Source organism: Gopherus flavomarginatus, chromosome 10 (assembly GCF_025201925.1).
Source record: "Gopherus flavomarginatus isolate rGopFla2 chromosome 10, rGopFla2.mat.asm, whole genome shotgun sequence".
NCBI classification, from domain to species: domain Eukaryota; kingdom Metazoa; phylum Chordata; order Testudines; family Testudinidae; genus Gopherus; species Gopherus flavomarginatus.
In genome coordinates, this window is record NC_066626.1 from 11,278,285 (window position 1) to 11,304,946 (window position 26,662).

General features: G+C 43.5%; 1 protein-coding gene across 3 annotated transcripts in view; it reads left to right on the forward strand.

Moving 5' to 3' along the window:
- Nucleotides 1–26,662, forward strand: part of MCM3AP (minichromosome maintenance complex component 3 associated protein) — an 81,937-nt gene that overhangs the window by 25,037 nt on the left and 30,238 nt on the right. For all 3 annotated transcript variants that reach the window (XM_050916467.1, XM_050916465.1, XM_050916466.1), the window contains exons 8-17: nucleotides 6,305–6,502; nucleotides 6,746–7,014; nucleotides 9,203–9,365; nucleotides 10,134–10,294; nucleotides 13,573–13,814; nucleotides 14,656–14,846; nucleotides 15,996–16,096; nucleotides 19,064–19,195; nucleotides 21,208–21,321; nucleotides 25,542–25,694. In XM_050916467.1, coding sequence (XP_050772424.1) covers nucleotides 6,305–6,502; nucleotides 6,746–7,014; nucleotides 9,203–9,365; nucleotides 10,134–10,294; nucleotides 13,573–13,814; nucleotides 14,656–14,846; nucleotides 15,996–16,096; nucleotides 19,064–19,195; nucleotides 21,208–21,321; nucleotides 25,542–25,694 — 1,724 coding nt within the window. The remainder of the gene's footprint in view (nucleotides 1–6,304; nucleotides 6,503–6,745; nucleotides 7,015–9,202; nucleotides 9,366–10,133; nucleotides 10,295–13,572; nucleotides 13,815–14,655; nucleotides 14,847–15,995; nucleotides 16,097–19,063; nucleotides 19,196–21,207; nucleotides 21,322–25,541; nucleotides 25,695–26,662) is intronic.

Genomic DNA, 26,662 nt, shown 5'->3' on the forward strand with positions numbered 1-26,662 from the left:
AGTTATCTCCTATTTTGTATTTGTGCATTTGGTTATAATCTATCCTGATCCATTTTTATTCCTGTGATCCAAATACAGCAGCTTGGCTTGTCTGTGGTGTAAGTAAGAGCTCATTTATCCCACTGAATCTGACCAAGACACGTGTGTATCTCAGGAGACCAGGGGCTTTTATACACCATTTCATTCTGGGATGAATACTACTTTTTCCTGATGTACTTGACAAGACACCCTGCTGATTTTGGGATGAATTTCTCCCTTCTCAAAACAGTTATTGCTCACCCTGTTAGCATTGCAGCCTCCTCTTCAGGCAACAAAGAAAAGTGCCATAGCTGTGACTGAAGCCACTCTGGATATTTTGGGAGGAAAGATGGTTTGTAGTTCACACAGTAGACTGGGACTCAAGAGATCACAGTTCTGTTCCTGGTTCTGCCACAGACTCCTTGTATGACCTTGGACAAGTCACTTAGTTTCTTTGTGCCTCTGTTCCCCACCATTAAAACAGAGGTATAATAGCACTGCCCAATCTCACAGGGGTGCTGTGAGAATTATCCATTATCATTTGCAAAGTGTTCAAATTCTATAATGGTGGGAACCATACAAAAACCTTTATATGAATAAATTAAATTCCATCAAGTCAGTAGTTATGGCCCTTCCTGCAGAAATGGCAGATGGGGGACAACTGGTATAATATATAAACACTAGAAGTTTAAATACTAAGATGGGCAAACTGGAGTGCCGAGCATTAAATGACGATATTGATTTAATAGGCATTACAGAAACTTGGTGGAATGAGGCTAATCAATGGGACATGTTAATACCAGCGTACAAAATACAGGTCTGTCGCATCTTAGGCACATTTAACATGTGCAATTTCTGCTTCACACGGTCAGCAAAAAAGAAAAAGGAAAAAAAAGAAAAACCACCATTTAAATACTGTTTCTGTAGTCCGGGCGATTCCGCCTGCCATTACACTCAACGTAATTTTGACTATAATCGCTTTATGCGCTGACTGCGGAATGTAACCCCAGCATAAGATGAGACAGACCTGTGTATAGGACTGACACAGTAGGTCAGGCTAGTACAGGAGTTGCACTATATAAGACCATAAGAATGGCCTGACTGTGTCAGAGCAAAGGTCCATCTAGTCCAGTATCCTGTCTTCCGACAGTGGCCATTGCCTGGTGCCCCAGAGGGAATGAACAGAACGGAATCATCAAGTGATCGATCCCCTGTCGCTCATTCCCAGCATCTGGCAAACAGAGGCTAGGGGACACCATTCCTGCCCATCCTGGCTAATAGCCAGTGATGGATCTATCCTCCGTGAATTTATCTAGTTCTTTTTTGAACTCTGTTATGGTTTTGGCCTTCACAACATCTTCTGGCAAGGAGTTCCATTGGTTGACTATGCCTTGTGTGAAGAAATATTTCCTTTTATTTGTTTTAAACCTACTGCCTATTAATTTCATTTGGTGACCCCTAATTCTTGTATTATGAGAAGTAGTAAACAACACTTCCTTATCTATTTTCTCTATACCAGTCATGATTTTATAGACCTGAATCATATCTTCCCTTAGCTCTCTCTTTTCCAAGCCGAAAAGTCCCAGTCTTATTTATCTCTCCCTATACGGAAGCTGTTCCATATCCCTAGTCATTTTTGTTGCTCTTTTCTGAACATTTTTCCAATTCCAATATATCTTTTTTTGAGATATCTTCACACAGTATTAAATATGTGGGAGTACCATGAATTAATATAGAGGCAACATGGTATTTTCAGTCATATTATCTATCCCTTTCTTAATTATTTCCAGCATTCTGTTCGCTTTTTTGACTGCCGCTGCACATTGAGTGGATGTTTTCAGAGAACTATTCACAATCATAGACTCTCAGGGTTGGAAGGGACCTCAGGAGGTCATCTAGTCCAACCCCCTGCTCAAAGCAGGACCAATCCCCAGCTAAATCATCCCAGCCAGGACTCTGTCCAGCCAGGCCTTAAAAACCTCTAAGGAAGGAGATTCCACCTCCTCCCTAGATAACCCATTCCAGTGCTTCACCACTCTCCTAGTGAAATAGTGTTTCCTAATATCCAATCTAGACCTCCTCCACGGCAACTTGAAACTATTACTCCTTGTTCTGTCATCTGCTACAAGATCTCAGTCTTGAGTGGTAACAACTAATTTAAACCCCACCATTTTATATGTATAGTTGGGATTATGTTTTCCAATGTGCATTACTTTGCATTTATCAACATTAAAGTTCATCTGCCATTTTGTTGCCCAGTAACCCAGTTTTGAGATCCTTTTGTAGCTTTTTAAAGTCTGCCTGGGTCTTAACTATCTTTAGTAATTTTGTATGATCTGCAAATTTTGCCACTTCACTGTTTACCTCTCTTTCCAGATCATTTATGAATATGTTGAATAGGACTGATCCCAGAACAGACCCCTGGGGGCACCACTATTTACCTCTCTGTATTCTGAAAACTGGCCATTTATACCTACCCTTTGTTTCCTATCTTTTAACCAGTTACCAATCCATGAGAGCACCTTCACTCGTATCCTGTGGCAGTTTACTTTGCTTAAGAGTCTTTGGTGAGGGACTTTGACATAGGCTTTCTGAAAATCTAAGTACACTATAACTACTAGATCCCCTTGGTCCACATTCTTGTTCACCCTCTCAAAGAATTCTAGTAGATTGATGAGGCTTGATTTCACTTTACTAAAACTATGTTGACTCTCTTCTGCAACGAATTATGTTCATCTGTATGTCTGACAATATTGTTCTTTATTATAGTTTCAAGCAATTTGCCCGGTACTGAAGTCAGGCTTACAGGCCTCTGAGGATTGTAATTGCAAGGTTCATCTCTGGAGCCCTTTTTAAAAATTGGTGTCACATTAGCTGTTCTCCATTCATTTGGTACAGAAGCTGATTTAAATGATAGGTTACAGACTACAGTTAGAAGTTCTGCAGTTTCACATTTGAGTTTCTTCAGAACTCTTAGGTGAATACCATCTTGTCCTGGTGTTTAATTGCTGTTTAATTTATCAATTTGTTCCAAAACCACCTCTAATGACACCTCAATCTGGGACATTTCCTCAGATCTGTCACCTAAAAAGGAATCTCCCTCACATCCTCAGCTGTGAAGACCAATGCAAAGAATTCATTTAGTTTCTCCGCAATGGCCTTATTGTCCTTGAAAGAAAGCATGTGAAAGCATAGATTCAGATAAAGTAAATATCGTAAATGAATCAAACTGTGCATAGAATCTCTGTGGATGGAAATTCCGTGTTTCAATAATAGGACTATATCAATAGGAATATACTACCAACCTCCTGACCTAGATGATTGTGATCACCTGCCCAGTGACTGAAATGCTTAGGGGAGATTAGAGAAGCTGCAAACACAGAAAATGCAATAATATGGGAGATTTCAACTATTCTCATATTGCCTGGGTACATGTCACTTCAGGAAGGGATATAGAGCTAACATTTTTTGACATCATAACTAGCAGTTTCTTGGAGCAGCTTGTCCTGGAACCCACAAAGGGAGAGGCAATTCTTGCTTTTGTCCTAAGTGGAGCACAGGATCTGGTCCAGGGGGTGAATATAGCTGAACAGCTCAATAATAGTGAGCATAATGTAATTAAATTTAACGTCTTTTTTTGGGGGGGAATGTGAAATACATCTACCATAGTAGCATTTTACTTCCAGACGAGGACCTACACAGAAATGAGTTAAACAGCAATGAAAAGGAACGTTGACAAGGGTGAAATGCCTGAAAACTGCAGGGAGACTATTTAAAAACACCATAATAGAGGCTCAAACTAAATGTATACCTAAATGGAAAAAAAAAAAAGGTAAGAGGATCAAAAAAAAAAATGAAACCCTGGCTAAACTGGAGAGTAACAGAGGCAGAGGCAAAAAGGTATCCTTTAAAAATTGGAAGCCAAATCCTAGTGAAGAAAATAGAAGCATGAACTCTGGAAAGACAAGTATAAAATAATAATAAAGCAGTCCAAAAAAGAACCAGCTAAGGACACACAAACTATCAGAAAAATATTTTTAAGTACATTAGAAGCGGGAAGCCTGTCAAACAGTCATTTGAGTTACTGGATGATCAAGGTGCTAATGGAGCACCATGCAAAGAAACTAAATGAAATCTTTGCATCTGTCTTCGCTGCAGAGAACCTTGGGGAGATCCCCATACCAAAGCCATTCTTTTTAGAGGCAGATCTGAGGAACTGCCCCAGATTGAGGTGTTAATAAAAGAGATTTTGGAACTAATTGATAAACAATAAGAAGTCCCCAGGACCAGAGGGTATTCACCCAAGTATGAAATTTCAGAACTGTGATATGTAACCTATCACTAAAATCCGTCTCTATGCCAGATGACTGGAAGGTAACCAATGTAACACCAATGTTTTAAAAAGGCTCTAGAGGTGATCCCGGCAGTTACAGGCCAACAAGCCCAACTTCAGTGCCAGCAAATTGGTTGAAACTATAATAAAGAACAGAATTATCAGACACACAGATGGACATGATTTGTGGGGGAAGAGACAACATGGCTTTTGTAAAGGGAAATCATGCCTCCTCAATCTATTAGAATTCTTTGATGGGGTTAATAAGCCAGTGGATATAGTGTCCTTAGACTTTCAGAAAACCTTTGACAGGGTTGCTCACTAGGGCTTGTAAGCGGTCCTGGGATAAGAGGGAAAGTCCTGTCATGGATCAGTAACAGGCTAAAAGATAGGAAACAAAGGGTAGGAACAAATGGTCAGATTTTGCAGTGGAGAGAGGTAAATAATGGTGTCCCTCAAGAATGTGTATTGGGATCTGTGCTGTTCAACATATTCAGAAATGATCTAGAAAAGGGGATGCACGTTGAGGTGGCAAAATTAGCAGATAATACAAAGTTACCCAAGATAGTTAAGGCCAAAGCAGACTGTACGGGGTTACAAAGGGATCTCACTAAACCGGGAGACTGGGCCCCAAACTGCTAGCTGAAATTCAATATTGATAAATACAATGTAATGCACGTTGGGAAACATACTCCCAACTATGCATACATAATGATGGGGTCTAAATTAGCTGTTACCACTCAAAAAGGATCTTGGAGTCGTGGCTAGTTCTCTGAAAACATCCACTCAATGTTTAGTGGCAGTCAGAAAAGCCAGCCAAATGTTAGGAACCATTAGAAAAGAGATAGATAATGCAACAGAAAATATACTAATGCCGCTATATAAGTCCATGCAACACCCACACCTGGAATACTCTCTGCAATTCTGGTTACCTTGATCTCAAAAAAAATACACCACTGCCTCGATATAACACCACCCGATATAACATGAATTTGGATATAACATAGTAAAGCAGTGCTCGGGGAGGCGGGGGGGGGGGCTGTGCGCTTCGGTGGATCAGAGCAAGTTCAATATAACACAGTTTCACCTATAACGCGATAAGATTTTTTGGCTCCCAAGGACAGCGTTATATCAAGGTAGAGGTGTATATTGGAATTGGAAGATGTGCAGAGAAGGACAACAAAAATGATTAGGGGTATGGAACAACTTCCATGGGGAGAGAGTTTAAAAAGACTTAGACTGTTCAGCTTAGAAAAGAGATGATGGTGGGAGGGGAGGGCAGGGATATAATAGAGGTCTCTTAAAATCATGAATGGTATGAGGAAGTGAATGGGGAAGTGTTTACTTATCCCTTCAAAGAACTAGGGGTCACCCAATGAAATCAATAGGCAGCAGGTTTAAAACAAACAAAAGGGGAAGGACTGCTTCCCACAATGTACAGTCAACCTGTGGAACTCATTGCCAGAGGGTGTTGTGAAGGACAAAAGTACAGCTGAGTTCAAAAAAGGATTAGATACATTCACGGAGATTAGATATATCAATGGCAATAAGCCAAGATGGTCAGGGGGACAGCCCCGTGCTCTGTGTGTCCCTAAACCTCTGACTGCCAGAAACTGGGACTGGATGATGGGATGAATCACTCTAAATTGCCCTGTTCTGATGATTTCTTCTAGGGCACCTGGCACTGGTCGCTATCTGAGACAGGATGCTGGGTTAGATGGACCATTGTTCTGACCCAATATGTCCATTCTTATGTAAAAGATACTGTTCTCTACAGCAAGGGTTGATAGTGGTTTGGCCTTTAGCGTGGACAATGTCAAACTCTTTTTCAGTAGCATACTCTGTTCTGAAAGTAAATATTTGGCAATGGTTATGATAACACAGTCAATTTAATACTCAGGATTTTAGTATACACTCTGTGTTTCTTTGATTGCTTTCTTCCTGCTCTCTCAGGTAAACCATGCAGCAGCAATAAAGGAATACAGCAGGTCTTCGGCAGACCAGGAGGAGCCTTTGCCCCATGAACTGAGACCTTCAGAGGTGTTGTGCATGACCATGGACTATTTAGTTACCCAAATCATGGACCAAGGGGAAGGGAATTACCGAGAGTGGTATGACTTCGTATGGAATAGGACACGTGGAATAAGAAAGGTAAGCCTTGGCACTTGGATCCACTTGACGGCTAGAATCCAAAATACACCTGTGGGAGTTTGAAAATTAAACAAACAGTAGAAAAGAGACTCATCTTTTCAAAATTAAAGAGTTTTCTCTAGAATGCTTGTGTGAAAAATATAAAATACGAATTCCAGCTGGAATTCATAATGACATATCTATCTGGCTACGTTTGTAACTGTTGCTAAATTTACAAATATTTTGCTTTTTCTTTTTGGCCAGGATATAACCCAGCAACATCTTTGTGACTCTCTAACAGTATCCTTGATTGAGAAGTGCACTCGTTTTCATATTCATTGTGCCCACCACTTGTGTGAGGAGCCCATGTCCTCCTTTGATGCCAAGATCAACAATGAGAACATGACTAAATGTTTGCAGAGCCTGAAGGAGATGTACCAGGACCTGGCTAATAAGGGTATTTACTGCGAGAGTGAAGCAGAGTTCAGAGGCTACAATGTGCTGCTGAATCTCAACAAGGGGGATATTCTCAGGTGAATTGTCAGCTTGTCACAGTTGCCTCATCTTTTGCCTCCGGAACATTTTTATAATATAGAATTCATATTTAGCACATCTTAGATGAAGGCTTTACTGTTACATTTTTAAAAATACAAATTGTCATCATGGAGATGTTACATCTGGCTAAGAGAGGTGAAAACATTATCTGTATTCAGGTTTTGCATTTCATTTCCTGTAACTTACTTTGGAGAGAGCGGAGAAGAAAGAAACTGTTGATGCTCTAATCTTTTTAGCATTTGAATCATTCCCATTAGGTTTTTCTTTTTGCCTCTCAATGAGGCAAATGTAGTGGGTGAGGGTCACTTTCAGGGTTCCCTCTAAGCTGTGCACTCGCACAAGAGTCAGTCAGGTGCCGTGCACATCCGGCAACTTGTGTTCAGGTGCCCCTTTCCCCTCCTGCCGCGCTGCTCCTGCCCTCTGCCTTGGAGCCTCTGGCCAGCTGCTTGTTGTGCAGGGGGATAATGGCGGGGGGCGCTGATGTCAGGGTCTCTCCTCCCTAACCCCCCCCGCCCGTGTACCCCATCTCTGCGGAACGGGGATGGGGGTACAGAGCTCAGGAGTTAGAGGGAGTTGCTGGTGGCTGCTGCAGTCTGAATGAACACACACACACACACACACACACCACACACACCACACACACACACTCTCTCTCTCTCTCTCTCTCTCTCTCTCTCTCTTTCACGCTCACTTGCCAACACATACTTGCATTGTTAGTACCAAGAAGTAACTCCTGCAATGCACATATATTCTCTGTAATTTTATTCTTTCAAAGTGTGTTATTTTAGTTTTTTGACTGGTCTGTGCATTTCATAATTTTATTTCTCTCATGCTTAAAATTAATTCTTTGAGAGGTGAGTTCTAAAATGCTCAACTTGTCCTGTCTGGAGTAATTATCCTATGGTCACTTTTAAAAGAAGTATATTATATCTTGGCTTTTGGTTTCTGCTGGTAGTGCACATCCGCACATTACCTCAGTGCTGCACATAAAATTCATTTCGTACATGGATAGAAAAAATTAGAGGGAACACTGGTCACATTGACACCTTTGCTGGGAACAGTTGGACTGGAGGTAGTTTTCTGTATGTCTGGGTTAGCAGGTCAGCATCACATTGATTTATATTGTGATGGCTGTATCATTGCCAATGAAAACTATAGATTTTTTTACATGTAAGCTTAGAATTTGCCGAATATCATAGAATGGAACAAAAATTACAGAGAAACCCTAACAACTGCTCTCTCTGCAAGGTGTGTGATCTGCGTTTTTGCTGGTGTTAAGGCACTGGTTGTGGGTAAAGTGTGGAGATAGATTTTCCTCTGTGTGTCTAATGCAAGCCTTGTGTGTCCTGACAACAGCAGTGCAGGGTGGACTGGGGAAATCTGCAGTGGTGTCATAAAAGGGGCAGGGCTTCTGGACTCCGCAGATTCTCAGTGAAGGTGCTCAGAACTTATTTTTCAGTTGCCTAAAACATATTCATTTTCACCCCAACCCTCTCAGACTTCCACTTTCTTTCATTAAGGACCATTTGTGGGACAAATGTCAACTTCAGCCATTTTTCCTGCAGTTTGTTGTAAAGCGTTAACTTATTTTAGCAAAAAGAAAACCTTGGTTTTTTACCAGTCCCAAACTGGGTGAATGGAATTTACTAAAATCTTCTTCCTTGCCCAGAAAATCCCTAACCTTTGAATATAAACATTTGAATAAACGTCTGTTTGAATATCTAATTACTGAAATAAACAGCCCTATTTTAAATGCGTTAGAAAAATATTAAATTTCTTTAAGTGCTTCAGTACTACCTTTTTTTCCCCACCATGTGCAAGGAACTCAAAACTCACTTTTCTGGCTGAGAAAAGCACGAAACTTTAGTCTTGGGCAACTTTTTTCAGAGAGTGACCAAATACATGCATTTTAAAATGAATTCGCTTCCCAGCCACAACAACAATACCATTATGTTAATCCTAATTGAACTATTACGTAAGAGCATAAATGATGAAAGGATACTGCTACTAATTTAATTTACATGCCTTAGAGTTATGCTATCGAGGCATCTTTAATTGTGTGAGTGTTTTAAAAGTGGCAATTTTAAAAAATACGTTCACAGAGATCGCTGTTCAGCTAAGGTCAAAGTGTAGGTGAAAAAACTCCCATCTTTCTTGTCTCAACAGAGAAGTGCAGCAGTTTCAACCTGCTGTCCGAAACTCAGCTGAGGTCAGATTTGCAGTTCAAGCCTTTGCTGCATTAAACAGCAATAATTTTGTAAGGTTTTTCAAGTTGGTGCGAGCAGCTTCCTATCTGAATGCCTGTCTCTTACACTGTTACTTCAACCAGGTAAGAAAAAGGAGTTTGTATCTTCTGTACCCGTATCTAATAATACAGTATGGGCCGGAGTTGATTCAAAGATCACAAAGCCCAACGCATATCTATTAAACCCTAATAGTTCTGCCTGCTGTATTCTTTAAGAAAAACCTCAGATTTAGAAAGGAAACAACCAAAATGCCTTTACACCACGATGCAAAATAGAAAAAGCATTAAAAGACAGGATTTGCTTTCAGAGTGAGTGCATAACCATTTTAAAATTTGATATTCTTACATCCCACAAAATATGGAACATTTTCAGGGTGTTTTTTTTATTATTTTGGAGTCTCATTTATTCTTATTATTTGTACTGTCATAGTGCCTAGAAGTCCAGGTCATGGCCCAGGCCCCATTGGGCTAGGTGCAATACAAGCAGAGAACAAAGAGACGGTCCTTGACTTGTTTTGGGAAATGTCTGTGCTCCAGTGTTGGAAACCCTGAGGCACTTGTGCTAGTGCATGAGAAACAAAAGAAAACACTTGTAAGGGGCCAGGCATGGTTCACTGTCCACAACGAGTAAAAGCTAAAAAGCAAACAATGCAAAAAGTGAAAAGAAAATGAAATATAAACACTTCTTTCTACTTGAATACTTGAAGGTGGTGGTAATGGATAATGTTTCAAAACTGATTGTCCTATTGACAGTGCCCTCTTAATTGTCTAGGTGTGAAGAGCAGCGCTGTCTAATACATAGTTTGAGGTCTTCCAGAAGTTTAACAGCTATTTGGCTTTTTTTCCCCCCAGATACGCAGAGATGCTCTCAAGTCTCTCAATATTGCCTACACTGTGAACACTCAGAGATCCACTGTCTTTCCTCTGGATAACTTGGTTCGCATGCTACTGTTCAGAGACTGCGAAGAAGCCACTGATTTTATAAGTTATTATGGCTTGAGTGTGTCCGATGGGTAAGAGCAAGGAGAGTTTGTATTTTTGTTAGTGCCCATAAACCTCGTTCAGGGTCCTGTTGTGCTCGCTGCTGTACAAACACGTCCTTGATCCAAGAAGAGAGCTGCAGCTTGGCAACAGGAAAGAGACAGGAGTTAAATCAAGACTGGGTTTTTAAATTTTTTTTTGAAGAGCTGTTCTATTTCCAAAGGAATTATTTTGTGGGAAGTTTTGTAACCTTTGTTATACAAGAGCTCAGACAAGCTGAACACAATATAGACCCTTCTGGCCGTGAAATCTGTCCCTTCCAGTGGTGCTGGAGCTAACCAAGGCAGACTGCTTTGTCACATTACTGCCAGTGGTGGTTAGTCAAATACGCAGAAGATTGTCTCAAAACCTCAGCTGCATGAATTAAAGGGGACTTGCAGCTCTAAATGAAGTAACTATCCAGTCACTGTTAAATTCTGTGCTTAGCGTTCCTGGTAACCCAAACACACTATTTGTATCATTAGAAACCTTCAGAACACAGGCTAGGATGTAAGGTGAGTCTTTCCAGAGTGTTTAATGTTGGCCCTGCTGCCGCCATTGAAGTCAGGGGCTGTTTTACCATTGACGTAAATGAAAAATGAGTTAAGCCAGTGGTTCTAAAAATTTCTGTACTGGTGACCCCTTTCACGTAACAAGCCTCTGAGTGCCACCCCTCCCTTATAAATTAAAAACACTTTTTAATATATTTAACACAATTATAAATGCTGGAGGCAAAGCAGGGATTGGGGTGGAGGCTGACCGCTTGTGACCCCCCCCCCCCTCCATGTAATAGCCTTGCCACCCCTTGAGGGGTCCTGATCCTCCGTTTGAGAACCACTGGGTTAAGCCAATGCTGAGTACTTTGGGAAATCCCACCCTTCCTATAGGGACATTGGGGCATTAACTACATAATCCTAGAGTACATTTGTTTTTATAAATATATGTATTTGAAGGTCATCTTTTGTAGCACCCTGTGCTACAAGTGCTGCGAAGGCAGCCAGCTCAGCCTTTGGGAGTGAGCACCTTTCGCTGCTGTTGAGTAATTCTAGTGGCTGATCTACTGCAAGTCGGGCAAGGTGGGAGAGAGTTCTGCCTTTAATCTGGAGGTTGTGTAGCAAAAATGGAAGGATCTAAATTAGTGTTTTAATGTGGTTTCGTTTGCTTGTAAATGACTGAATTAAGCTTAATCTGCATTTCAGGTTTGCACCAGTTTAAGTAGATCAATTTAAAATTGATTTAGTTTACTAGTGCAACTTGTGTAGTATAGACACGACCATGAGAACTAGGGTTTTGTTTTTGAAAGTAAGCCAGGTAAGATGGCAATCTCAAAAAAAAAAAAAAAAAAAAAGGCGGGGGCGGAGGGAAGGAGGTTCTGAGTGGCCAGCTGGGGTCACCCTGCCTCATCTGAGCCCTGGTTTCACTGAGCTAGGTTTGGATAGTGTACATGGTACTGTATATGCTTTTTTCATTTCTTTGGGCTGCGGTAGGGGAGGGCATGCTGCGTGGCATGTGGTGTAATGAAAAGCACTGTGTTAGGGCAAAGTATGGGAAGTACACAGCCCCGTGGAAAAGTTGCCTTTTCTTTTTTAGTTTTTTCTGAGGCTAGGACTCGTCCAATGGGAGAAATGAAGTTGCAGTCAATATCTAATACCTGCAGAAAGTGCTTGTATATTCTGAGACCTACTCCTGAGGGCATTCTGCGCCAAAATATTAAAAATTATATGCCAAAATATTAAAACTTCTGTGCACAATATTTTAAAATTCTGCAAGTTTTATTTGTCAATAAATAAATGCAGAGGCTCCAGCATGGCAGTTGGGAGCACAGGCCACTGGCTGCACAAAGGTGGGAGGTCACCCTGTAGCCCTTCCACCCCTGGGACATGGACTTAGCTGTGAGGCTGCACCCAACCCTGACACAGCACAAGGCCTAGGCCTGCCCCTCAGACACCCTAGGGCCCTGCCCCTCTGCACCAGGCACACGAGGTGTGGGGCAGGCAGGTGCAACCAGGCAGGATCCAAGTGTGGAGGGGCTCAGTGAGCAGGATCCAGGTGTGGGGTGAGAAGATTCTGTGTGGGACAAACTGGGTGCAGGCAGCTCAATGTGGGGGCTAGGTGTGGGTGGATCTGGATGCACAGAGGCTCGTTTGGGGGGGTTCCAGGTGCAAAGGCAATGAGACTATGTAGGGGCTCCCAGGTGAAGGTGGTTGGGGCTCAGCAGAGGGGTCTGGGTGTGGGGGAGTCTCAGTGGGGGGGGGTGCTGGGTGCTGATGGAGTGGGGGTTGGGGGTCTGGGTGCAGCTAGTTGGGAGTCAATGTCATGGGAGTGTGATGTGGGGGCTCATGGTGGTGCAGAGGGTGGGGCATCAGGGTGGGGTTTTGAGTGCAGGGAGCTCAATGGGGGTGTAGGGGTGGGGGTCCAGAGGCAAGGTGCAGGGTGGCTCCAGCTGCAGGGGTTGAAGTTCAGTGCGGTAGGGTCTGGGTTTGGATGGTTAGTGGGGTTCTGGATGTACCAGGTGAGGCTTGGCAGGGGTGTCTGGATATGGGAGGTCTGGATGCATGGAGGTTGAGTGGATGAGGGAGCAGTTCCCCGTACAGTGACCCCTCTCCCTGACAGCTGAAGACCAGTAGAGGCAGGAAGCAGGGGAGGATGCTGAGTTTCCTGCAGCTGGGGGAGGTTTCTGGGGTGGGTCTGACACAGCCCCAGTCAGTCCTTGCAGGGGAGGAGGAAGTCCCATGCTCTCCTGCCTCCAGCCCAGACAGGACTAGCATCTGATCCTGCCTCAGGGGAGGAGCCACCACTGGCTGGGGTGTCTTCAGCCCCACAGTAATTTACCTCTCCATTGGCTGCTCCGGGTGCCTGAAACAATGTACCTGCGCTGCTAGGGAGTAGTATGTGACTGCTCTTTGCTTCCCTGTCAGAAAGTTATTTTTCTGCAGGGAAGCAAAGAAATCTGCGGGGGACATGAATTCTGCACACGCTCAGTGGCACAGGATCCCCCCAGGAGTACTGAGAGTGTAGAAGGCTTTCATTAAAAGCACTTGTTTTATGTTTATCATCCAGTCATATTTTAAGCTTTTTTAGTGAAACAAAGCAGAAGTAATCTTCAGTGAAGTTAATTGTATTTTTTTTAACTATTATAAAATCAGGTGGGTGAAGAAAAGTACAATAATAAATCTGAATATTTTACCTCATTCCCTGTGTCCCTCAGGATTTGTACAGGCTCCAGCTGTTACAACGTTGATTGTCTGCTTGTTTGTTTTGTTTCCACTAGTTATGTGGAGCTGAATCGCTTAGCTTTCCTGGAGTCTGAAGGATTGCCCAAACCAAGAAAGTCATTGTTTGTTAAGCAGAAGCTAACTGCATCCACTGGAGAAATTGTAAATGGAAGAGCATTACCTCCAGTACCTCGCCACGTACCCGTATGTAGCTTCAATGGGCAGAACAAGTACACAGGAGGGAGCACTGCTGGGGAACCAGCCAGCAGCATCCAGAAAGCTAGTGTGAATGTGACAGGTAAGAGGAGGTGGACCTAGCCAACATCTGAACTGCTGCTCAGAGATCTCAGGTCTTGTCACATTTTATTTTGTTGGTTTTTCCCAATTTACTTGGGTTAAAGCTGTGTGAATTTTGCATGGATGGTCAATGAAATAGAAACCACAACTTGCTTCAGTGGCTGCTTTCCCCATGTATTCGAGCAAACAAGCTTTGTGGCAAGAGTGTCCTCAAAACAGCAAATGTATTAATGGAAATCAAATTTCGAGCTTCCCACCATGAGTGTTCATAGTGAAACCTGATTCTAAAAAGTTTCACTCAGCCAGTCAGGGAGTAGAAACCGCACCTCGTTTCCAGTCAGAAACTAACCAACAAAAGTCGAACCTGGAATCCTGAACACATGCAGCAAAATGCTTGTGAATGATTAATAAACTGAGAATTGGTTCAAGAGTGTAATGAACTCCTTGCAGACAAGTTGCAAATAGAGTTTACACTTTTGCAGTATCAGACAGACAAAATACAAAAATATCATATTGGTTAACCATAACCACCTAAACAGGCTGTGTGTTTAGTGTGTGTAAGAGAAGGAAGTGTGCACGTGTAAGTGCCAAGCTCATTCCTTCTTAGTCCTTAAAATAGTCTTTGCATCATAAATAAATTCTCAGTGAATACAGTGTGTAATCTGAGGCAAACGAGAATGTCTACAGTTAATTACAGTGCACTTAGCCTTCATGAGAGCTCATGTTTATGACAATGCGATTTATCCAACAGGCCAACTTTTGAAGAGAATTACTTCGGTCAGTTAAGTTATGCAGACAGCTGCAGTTTTGTTTGTTGTTAATGGCTGGATGTTTTCCTGCAGAAGGAAGGATAGAAGAGAAAGGTGTGGAGTCCGAAGGGACAGTGATACAAGTCCAGCCTCCAGCTCAGCCTTTGTCTTCACTGTTACCTCGTCCTGCGGCGCCATTGCCTCTTGCAGCACAGTCCCCCTTTCAGCCGATTGTGCAGCCTGAGCTTCCACCTTCAAAACCTCAGCCTATGTTCACAGACATGGTAAGAGACCTTGCTCCTAAAAACCACAAGCTCTGGAGAAATGCATGTTGAATATTATTTCAGTTGCCCTTTTGTTACATAATTGTCAATACTGGAGTTGGACAATTTCTTCCCTGTTTCTGAATCTTTGTATTAAGATCATAGAGACCAGAGAAAGTCAACTGCTCCAGATAATTATCTCAGACTTTCAGAAACAAAGGGAAACTTGGGTACAGTTTCATTGTGGAATTTGGGGAAACTTGGTTCCAGTTATTAATGGGAGCCAAATGTCTGATGAGCCATGCTGAAAATGTTACCTACTACTATGACCTTGTCAAATCTCTCAGGCTAAGCAAGATTGTATATGGTCAGTGTTTAGATGGGAGACCTCTAATGAAAACTTACAATGGTGCAAAAACTACTGATCGTGATTCAGCAGTTGGCACTTTTTTTTAGTGAATCACGTACTAAACCAGTCCCCAGAATAGCGGGGTGTCATCTTCTAGATGAGACTTAAACCAGAGGTCTTTTGCGCAAGAGTAGGGGTGTTGACTTTGAGTCATGGACACATACCAGTTTGGGTGATTCTGTGCTATGTGCCCTCACTTCCTCCTGCAGTTTTAATTGGATTTAGTGGGATTCTTCAATGAGTATCCTAAACTGTTGTGTAAAGCTGCATGATATAGTGCTATTGCTGCCGTGTTCCACCTCAGATGTGGCTGGATTTCAGTGAAGGGTAAGGCGAGTCCATTGAAATGAAAGTAGCTATTTAATTAAATTAGATTTGTTTTATTAATATTAACCATCGAAACTGTACCCCTTGGAGAAAAATGTGTCATACATGAAAATACTACATTTGAGATATTAAGAAAAATCAATTACATATGTGTTGTACTCTTTTTTTGCAGGTTTAATTCAGGAGTTGCTTTTCTTTTTTAGTGGGGTTAATGTTTTACTCTTCTGTTATTTTGATAGTGATGGGAAAAAATGGCATAATGGGGTTCCATACTGTTTCGACTTCCAGATTGTTTGCTCTGTTTACAAGTAAAAAGATCGGTTTTCTGACTGCCAGCCACATACATTCACCAGTTCTAAAGAGTCCTTCCCCCAAATGATGCCTATGTGCAGTGCTGTATAAATATCAAACACTCAGTCTCGGTATCTTTGTAGGACATTGCAGAAGTGTTGGAAGGCCTGGTGCATGAAGTTCTCAAAGGAGAGTGCAGAGAAATCGGCAAGACAGGAGCAGCTTACGTGACTGCAGCTATGTGGTAAAGACAATTGTTGTTACTATTATTGACATTTTAGGGGCCTGCCACCATCTAGGTGTCACTTTGCCTTACTAGCGACTAGCTGAAGACGACAAACTGTCATTTATATTGGGGAGGGGGAGGTGTCCAAGTGGCAGGATATTTTCATTTTATTTTTATTTAAAGTGATGATAATGTCAGGATTGATAGGGCCAGTATTGGTTCTCTCCCCATGCTTAAAATGACACTTTCTCTCCTGAAATGTATCTTGTGTGTATATTTAAAAATAAAAAAGCACCTTGATAGTCCTTCCAGGCTGTAGGCTGTGATAGTTCTAAGATCCAAGTGATTAGGCTGAGTGAAAACTGTATGCAGTCAGTCCACTAGTCAGGAAAGGACTATTGGGTCAACTCCATCCATCCAGGGCAACAGAGGCATCACATTGAGCAAAATTCTCGGTTGCCAAATAACTTTCCTACATAGTCCAGGCTACTGTGTTTCAGCTCTAGTCTGCTCTTTCTGTTGCCACAGAAGTAGCTCAGTGTGCTGGTTCTGCTTTGATCTGATAGCGAATGCTGTGGACCTTGGGGAATTCTTCAGCACTCCTTCCCTTCTTTCTCTACTCATCCTCCTTTCTGCTGCCCCACAGTCGCTGAGAACAATGGGAAGTAGGGAAAGACATTTGGAGGGGTCCAAGCTGCAACCCCAAGGCAAATCAGAAACTTAGCAGGCACTAGCTCTCACCCCTGTGGCCGCAGTCTGGCTGAAGGGGAACTGTGGTGCCCACTACCCCTCCCGCCCATATGTTGTTGGCAGGGAAGATGCCCAGCTTCCCTCCCCCCCTTTACAGTTCTGTTCTGTCAGTGCTTCCCAGCGAGCAAAGGTCCCTTTGAGTCCTTATTTGTTGAGGAATCACAGAAGAACTACACTTTTTGGAAATCCAGGTCTTCATCAAAGTTCTGTTCATCAAACTAGGTTTTCAAAAACAGTGTTTGAATGATCTCTGATGCTACTCAGTGTCGTTAGCCAGGGGAGGGCTGTCCCCTCAGTAGCTGTGCCAGAGCTCAGGTTCAGTGGCCAGAGCATGTCAGCTTTAGCCACTCACTCACTGGGTCACCAGCTGGCCTGCAAACAGAGCGCTAGTCTTGCTGCACAGGCACATTTCACTTTTTGGTTTGTCTGTTGGGTCAGTCCATGTTGGAATAGTGAACTATGCACTAGCTGATATCAACTCTGAGTGGGTGAGCTCAGCTTCGGGAGGGTCAGAGTGACAGTTTGATCACCAGGTATGGGCAAAAAAGTTAGCAGAAGCAGGTGATTTTGTAAACATATACCTTTTTAGAGAGACTGTTGTGACAATCTGCTGGGGTTCTCAGAACTGTGAGCCACTGGATCACCCCTCTCAGCCTCAGTAAGTGAGAGCTTTGCTTCTGCTGAGTGATGTGTCAGCTCCCTGACACACCAGCCTCTTTGCTTGCCAGCCAACTCTTCAGCACTCTGCCAATCCAGACCATGCCTAAGCAGATAGCCATCAGTGAAGCCCAATTCTCAAGTTCCTCAGAGACGTCTCCCTGTAGTGCTCAGTTCCTCTTATTGTAGCATCCACAAAACCTTATCAAGTTTGCTGCTCCTTTACAGAGACTGTGCCAAGCAGCCTATTACCTTAACTGGAGTGAGCAAACACGCTGTTTCTGTCAAAGCACTGAGTTGGTTTATAGTAAAAGTAAAGTACGTTTATTAATGACAGGACAGTTTCAATTATATCAGGTAGAAGGAATTAAGATAGAAATGGTTACAAATAAACAGAAGTAAGAATACACTTCTAAGTCTTCTCTATAACTTTACGAATTAGAGTCCTTTGTTCAAAGAAGTTTTATCTTACCACTCCTTTCTTCCAACATGACTGATCAGTTTTTTAGCCAGTACCCTTCACAGAGCTCAAAGTGCTCGGTTCCTTTGTCTCCTGAGGTGAAAGATAACTTAGGGGTTCTCGTCCCCTCTTTCTATAGACCAGTAAACCTCTGAAATGTATTCTTCTGAAAGGTCTCCCCAGGTAAAGTTCCTTTTCCCTGCTGTGTAGATGCCTTGCTGTGTGGTGTAGGCTCCAGGCTGGTTCCTCCCTTGCTGGGGAGTTTTTGCAAATGATCTCTTTCTGCAGGCATACCTCATTTGAGATGGTGGCCTCTTTCCTTTGTCTGGAGAAAACGTCTCTCTCAGTTCCTTCTGACGTGCCTGGTTTAAACACATTGTAGTTACATTTCCAGCACATCTGTGAAGTTTTGTGTGGGTTAACTGAACATACATCATTCAAATATATTAATGACCTGTGAGTTATTAGTTTTCCAGTGATATATTACAATGCCGCCTGTTGGCTAAGTATCATGACAGTAGCATGTCAGGTTTCATTAGGGTACTCTTAGGGTCATAGCTGTATCACAGGAATCCCTTGCTCAAATGATTCCAAAATTTGGACCACTAACCCTGGCCTGTATTTTAATGAGGCACAACATATTTCAAGACAAGCATGTGGGTTTTAGAGCACTTAGAATAGTTGTCTTGTAAACAGTGACTCAACCTTAATTAAAGCAGAGCTTCAGCTCCACTATAATGAGATCCCTAAGGGTGAAAGAGAGAGATTTTCTTACCATGAATGGTCATCTTATTACAGAAAATCCACTAGTCCTTACTTCTTTCCACCTTTGTAATTGTGGGCTGGCAAGTTATTAATTGGACCTGATATGCAGTAGCCAGGAATATATCTGACAAGCTGTTTGAGTGCTAAGAATTTTGATCAGTGAGTTGCCTCAGTGGTCCTGGATGGGCAGTCAACCCATTCATCCTTTCTATTGAGTGGGTAGTCGTCTTTGCTATCAAATCAGTGTTTGATACGTCTGATTTAAATAGATTTAGGAAACAAAAATGGATCTAAGCTGGAGTGTGGTGTTAAAGGAAAAGAAAAACACAAAACCGCTGCCTTTTTTCATGCAGTGCCTCTGATGCCACCGTAGAGGAACTCTTGACTGAAGTAATGATGGAGCTTCTCAGGCAAGTTGCAGCAGATGTAGTCAGTGCGGAAAGAGAGCGAGTCAAAGAGGAAAAACGCAGAGCAGAAGAAGAGAAGTGAGTAGTCTCGTTTCTTATAGATCAGCAGGTGAAAACTTGAGGGACTGGATGGTTGAATGAACTGGTAATGGGCATACTCACTAGGGATGGAAATATTGGTTAAAGAAGTTAACCAGTTAAACAATTAAAATGACTTCGTTTAGCCAATTAACCGTTAACCGAGGTGGCGGGGCGGGGGGTGTTTGGGGCTAATGTGGCCGGGGCTGGGGACCGGCTTGGCGGGGCTGGGGCTGGGGTCTGGCATGGCATGTTCAGGGCTGGGGTACCTCCTGGTGGCCCGATGCGGGGCTGCCAGAATTAATAGTTAACTTTGGTTAACAGGTAAGCCTAATGCTTATGAGTTATCCTTTTACATCCCTAGAACTCACCCTTACTTTGAGGTCGGCAGCATGAATCAAGCCCCAGGATAGTCATCAGTCAGATGGCTTCTTTCTGTTAAGAAGTCTAAATTTACCTAGGAGTGTGTGTTTTTTCTCTTCTTTATTTAACTCTTCTCTAATATATTTTAGCTGTAAATTGTCAAAAGATCTTTTAAAAAAAATTGTTTTATTGTGTCCCTTTTTAAAACTGATTGTATCAGAGCAATACTTCATAATGATGCCCAAAGTGGAGAATATGGCTGCCACAGCACAGGGTGAGCTATACCCTTGACCCCTCACTAGTTCATTCCTTCCAAGTGACAGAGCTAAGCAGGGAACCCTGCCCTTCACCTCAATTTTAGACTGGTCCCACAGGTCACAATATCCCTGCTCACCAGCTGTGTTCCCTCAGCAGGTCCAGGTGTGTTTGGTACCTGCTGTTGACTTTGCAGTGGGAGCCTTTGACCACTATGAAAATGCAGCGACACAGAATAGCTTTTTTTTTTTTTTTTTTTTAAATATTATTTATCCGTAGAAATGAAATAAACAGAGGATGGGGTTAAAATAACCAAAGTCCTATCTGCATATTATCTTACCTAAACCTTTCTTGAAAGTTTAGGTGGTCCCACTTGTCGCAGACACAGACACACACCCGTGCCCCTCCAGCCTTGGGACAGGACAGAGCAACGCAGTCTGCACTCCTGTAGCCTCCGCCTCTCAGTCTGAGCCTCAGTCAGTGTCTCCCCCTGAATTCGCAAGCAGTCTTTTATCTATTTCAAAGTCCCTTTATTCGACCTGGGACCCCTGGGCATCTTGCTGAGGGAGGACGTTGCAAATAGACTTCCAGCAGTAGATTCACTATCTTGTCTATTAAACACTGGCAATGGCCTTCCTTCCTGGAGATGTGTAAAACTTGACAGGATTGAGTTAGCTCTTTGTCTGCCATGTAGCAGATAGTCTGAGACTAACTGTATCTTTCCACCCTTGGAACAAATAACAGAGCAAAGGTTTTGCCAGGTACCTAGGGATGTTCTGGCATTCCTTTTCTGGATAATGTATCTACAGTTCCCTCTTAATGATTTTGTTTCATACATTCATATAATAAGCATTCCCATAAAGAAAGCAACATACAGCATTCATAAAACATTACAGAGCAGTTTCTGCTTGTCCCATGTGCCATATGTCTCCTGCCTGTAGAACACACTGGGTGGATATGCAGTGGGAGTTCTCATGTGCCCCCACATACCACTGTCACCCCAAACTTCTGAGTGTGAAAGTGGGCCCTAGTCCTGCCACTTCCTCCTCCCCTCTGGCTTCTCGGGGGTGAAAAGGGTGGCAACCCCTCATCTGTCATGGTGCCAGCTGCCCTGGTAGTGGCTGAGGAATTATCTCCCATTAAGTATTGTAAGAAGCAGTCCTTGATCGGTGCGGGGGGACAGGTCTCACCCCCTGCAAAGCCGGTCGTGCAGCAGAACATTTGCCTCTGCTATTTTTAGACAGAAAAGCATGAAAAATTGAACTAGCCCAATGTGGAGGTTAATTATTCTGTCTCAAAATTATCTGTGGTGTTCATATGGCATGTGTTTGTTGCAAAACCTGTTTGATGGTCTGTCAGTCCTTATTTGTGTATAACTTGTTTCCATCCTTTAGGCAGAAGCAGGAAAGAGAACAGCTGATAAAACAGTTGAGCCATTCACTGGGTGCGGAGCTGACAGAAGAAGTAATAAAGGAAGGTGTTCAAGAGACTTCAACTAGTGAACTAAAGTAAGTGCAACATTAGCTATGTAGAGTGTGCAGTATGTTGTATAACACAATGCCTGCATTGTAAACTTCTTTCCTGAGAAAGTAAGACTCTGGCAAGCAGTGGTGGACATCTCGCTGCTCCTTTTGTTGGACCCAACACAGGGTGAATGGAACCATTCTGAAGAACGTAATTTGGTTAAATTTTCAAGCAGTTCACTATATGCACAATTTACTTCTAACATTTTTGTCGGTAGGTTCTGAAAAACCAGGCAAAAAAATCTATTGTACGCTTAAACATTACCTGCAAAGGAGTAAGGAAAACATGGACTCGTCCCTTTTTTTTTTTACTATTGATGTATAAGGAAGGCCAGAATGTGTTTTGTGTTTTGTATTTTTTTAGAATTTTATATTGTTAACTCTCAAACCTTTAACTGAGTGGTAGGATGTCAACTCTTTGATGTGGACTTCTTTTCTCCAGATGTTAATTGAGCCAGGAAGAAGGAGTCTCTTAGATTTGCAGAGGTAGGCGCTACCTTCATAGGTGTTCTGTCCCTTACTGGTGCTGCACTGACCCTCTGTTCTGCACTAGTCGAATAGCTCCTCAAGGAGCTTTGCTGCTATTAGCTTGCTTGCTCTTATGGTTGTTCAATACCAGTCTCAAAGCGAACCCAGAGGTAGTTCATGCAACTCCAGGCTGAAGCTGTTGCTTCTGGACTGTATCTTTGTGAAGTATATAATTACACCTGAAGTTAAACCTCTGTAGAAGGAAGGTGTGGGGTGAGGGAACAGAGAGACAAAAGATGGCCTTGCACTAGAGGAAGAAGAATGTTCAGCTTCTAGTAAATTTGGAACGTCTCATATCTGTCGACAGCAATCCCTCTGTCCAATGAAGAAACAGTAGCTTTGACTTGATCTAATTGTTACACCATGAAACTCTGTCATGATTCAGGGCGAGCTGTACCTTTGGTCTGTCGTGCTCTCTCTCTCTCCCTGCACATCCCTTCCAAGCGATAGCCCCGTGTACTTCTCTCAGGGTGGAACCCACAGTTCGCCCCACCCCTTAGACCGTCTCCTTAAGTCACAGGACCCCTGTTTATGAACCATGCTTCCTAAGCATGTCCATCCAGGTTTTGGCCCCAGCTGTAGGCTACCCTTTGGAACCCTGTGATCAGTAAGAAGATGCAGGGATATCAAACAGCTTCTTCAGAACAAAGTCTTTATTTATCCAAAGGACCATCACAATCTGAGAGAAGAGAGTTAAAACAACAAAAGGCCTATACACTCATTGTCTTAAGAACATAAGATCGGCCACACTGCGTCAGACGAAAGGTCCACCTACACCAGTATCCTGTCTTCCTACAGTGGCCAATGCCTGGTGCCCCAGAGGGAATGAACAGACAAGGGAATCATCAAGTGATCCATCCCCTGTCGCTCATTCCCAGCTTCTGGCAAACAGAGGCTAGGGGACACCACTCCTGCCCATCCTGGCTAATAGCCATTGATGTACCTATCCTCCATTAATTTATCTAGTTCTTTTTTGAACTCTGTTGTGGTCTTGGCCTTCACAACATCCTCTGTTAAGGAGTTCCACTGGTTGACTGTGCATTGTGTGAAGAAATATTTTTGTTTATTTTACACCTGCTTCCTATTAATTTAATTGGTGACCTCTAGTTCTTGTGTTATGAGAAGGAGTAAATAACAATTTATTTACTTTCTCTACAAAAAGTCTTATCTAAACCCTAGCATTTCCCCCACATGTAGTTAGTGTTGCCAACTTCAAAAGATCAGAAATCATGAGTTGGGCCCCCCAAAATCATGACATTTTAAAGAAAGATGATACTGTGCTTTTAGGTCAGTCTCTTGATTTTTGAACTCCTGCTGCCCGTCTTCAGGGTTTGTGCATGTGACAGTTGTGTTAACCACTCTCCCACATATACTGGATAAAGTGAGTTTGGCCCTGCTGCAAGAGCTTTCACCCTCACGTCTGCCCATCTCCTGCCACGCAATCCTGTCCTCCCCCCCCGCAAATCCCCTCAGTTCAGCCCCATCCTCAGTTCAGTCCCCTAGCCCCTATTATCACCACCCCATCAATTCAACCTCCCACCACTCACCCCATCTGCCCAGAACCTACCATTAATTCAGCCCTCACCCTCCTCATTTCAGCCCCCCTGCAGCCACCATGCCATAGTCCAGCCTTCCCAGCCTCACCTCTTCTCCTTAGGATTCTTCACACTTCCCAGGCCTGTGGGGTTGCAGTGATCCCCTCTCCCACGTTCCGCACTGGCAGGGGAGCAGCCACCCAGGGCTGACAGCTAGAGCCCCGGCTGCGCCCCTGGTGGCTGACAGGATTTCTAAATAAAATTAAGCCTCATTTTTAGAACTCTCAAACATGGGAATCTTTTTTTCCCAATTGATTCAGGGCTTGTCTACACTGCGTCATTGTCGACAAAACTTTTGTCTTTCATGGGTACTTAAAAAAGTCCCCTGTGAAAGACAAAAGTTTTGCCGTCACAAGTGGCAGTTTGAACGCGGCTTTGTTGCTCCTGCTGACAAAGCTACTGCCACTCGCGGGGCTGGAAGTATTTTGTCAGCAAAAGTGCTGACAATATACCGACAGAGAGCATTCACACACGCTGCCTTTTAGCGACAAGGCTGTGTCGACCCAGCCTTGTCGCGAAAAGCTGCGTAATGTAGACAAGCCCTCAGTTGCTTATTTGAGGTTTGGCTCTCCCCCTCTTCTTTATACCTCAGATGAAGTTTCTCTTCCCTGCTGGGGTGTCTCTCCCCCCACCTCCACTTGTTAGCTTGATAGCTTTGTTTGTCTGATATATAAGTGAATTCTCACTGTCTTTCAAAGTACTTTGGGATTAACTACCCAGTGGAGAAACCACATTCCTTTGTTTGTCCTGTTTGACTGTAAACCCATCTTAAGAACGGGTTGAGGCTGAAAAAAATCCTGACATTTGAGAGTTTTATTGCAAGATCATGAGTGAGGTTTAATTTTACTCAGGGCTAGTCTACACTGGCAACACTAAAGCACTGATGTGCCTTGTGTGGTCATGGTGCAGCGCTGGGAGAGAGCTGCCTCCACCAGGGGTGTAGCTCCCAGCACTGGGGCACTGTTTACACTGGCGTTTTACAGTACCGCAACTTGCTGCACTTGGGGGGCTGTTTTTTCACACCCCGAGCGAGAAAGTTGCAGGGCTGTTAATTGCCAGTGTAGACAAGCCCTCAGACATTGTGACTCTTGCATCAATTTAAGAGAATTGGCATGTCTGTAGTTTGGTCCCACTTGTTCCAGGCTCGGGGTTAGGAGAGAGAGCCTGCAGTCTCTGCCTTGCTCCGAGTTCACAGACAGGCTTTAGCCATTTCAGAGTTCCTTTGTCTGTCCTGGAACCCCTGAACCTGGTCAGTGCTGGCGTTAGGCATAAGCAGACTAGGCAATTGCTTTGGGCCTCGAGCAGCTCAAGGGGGCTCTCTATTTGGTTTTTGTTATTACAGGCTGGCAAAAAATATTGCTGCTTAGGCTCCCCAATGGGCTAGCACCGCTTCTGAGTCTGGTACCATTCTGCATCTCACCAGGGGATTGGAGGTCAATTTCCAGGAGTGCGTTCATGCATTGTCCATTAAGCACCAACAATTAACTTAGTTATTACCTGTATGTATGTGGAGAGCTCTAGCAGGAATTAACCCTTCGTGTTCTATAGAACAAGCCTCACTCACCACAGTACTCTAACGAAGAGAGAAGCTTTTATGAACATGGTGTGTAGTGCAGATCTCCCATGCTCTTCCTCCACAAAGCATCACTGACTAGAAAGGCGGTGGCCATGAGTGGAAGAGGATGAGTTAGAAGTGGAGGAAATATGAAGGGATAATTAGGATTCTGGATGGGTATTTGGGAGTGTGGGGGGGGTGTACATGTCCTTGAACAGGGACTACAAACCCCTTTGAAGACTAATACTTGATTCTTTCTAGTGTAAAGGCCTTGAATTCCCCACCCCCCTCACAGGTGCACAGCTTCTGTTCCCCTAGATAAGAAAGGCCTATGCTTTTTTCTTTTCAAAGGAGAAACTTACGGAAGTCTAGTGGCTTCCAGAAAGTGGAATGGTTTTAAATGACTACTTATCTATGCTGGAAATACCTACCTTTTGCACTACAGCTGTTTTTAGCATTTACTGCCATGCGTGCTACTTAGTGATCATTTCTGCCTTGGAATCTCGTTTTCTTTCATTCTGCACCAGGTGTGCTTTGGAAAGAGACCGAAAAGCCCGCATTGCCCGTTGCTCAGAGGAAGTCTGTGCTGATGTAATGCAGCTGTTTCTGGAAGAGGAGATTTTTCAGAGTGCTAAGGAGACCCTCCAGGAGCTCCAGTGTTTCTGCAAATATCTGCAGCGGTGAGTTGTCAAACCACACCACAGACACCGTTCTCCGGAAGGCCAGGTGGTCTCTAACAGGATCAGTAGTAGCATTTGCTAAGCCGAGTATACTGTTTCTTTCTGATAGTCCCTACTAGGTGCTTTCCAGACAGAGAAGAGGGAACAATCCCTGCCTGAGGAGCTCCCAATCTAAGGAGAGACAAACAAGTAAACAGAGGTTGGGGAAGTGGAAACAACATGTTAGATTAGACTGTTTAACAAGCTCTACTTCAGGGGTTCTCAAACTGGTGGTTGGGACCCCTCATGGGGTTGCGAGGTTACTACATGGGGGTCACAAGCTGTCAGCCTCCAGCACTGATAATGGTGTTCAATATATAAAGTGTTTTTAATGTATAAGGGGGGTTGCACTCAGAGGCTTGCTGTGTGAAGGGGTCATGAGAGCCGCTGCTCTCTGTGAACTGCAGCTTAAATCTATCTGGAAACTCATGCTGGTACAGAATGTAGTAGCTCATGTTTTACACCGTATAGCCTGCCAGGAGCACAGGATACCAGGGGATTTTTTTTGGTTTACATTGGCGAATTATTAAGTACTGATTAGTATTTAAGATTTTTGGCGGGGGAGAAGGGGAAGGGATGTTAATAAAGCTCTAAATAGCCCAGGAGCTACTTATCCAAAAGCTGTCTCTTTCCCTGTGCCATATTGCCAGATCAGTGGGGTGCCTGGCTTGGCGCTCACTCAGACAAGAGAGGGTAGGGGGTGAGAAGCTTTCTAGGGCCACCAAGAACCATAAGCCTTGTGTTGCCCCCACTGCCCCAACAAGGGAGAGTTTTGCTGGAGCTTAAACTGTGTGTCAGCTCCCTGCCACACCAATTTGTCCTATTCCCCAGAAAACTCCTTTGGACTCTGCCAATCTTAACCTTGCCTTGTGGGTAACATTCAGTAAACCCCAATTCCTGAGCCTCCAGGAAGAGTGTTCCTCTGTAGA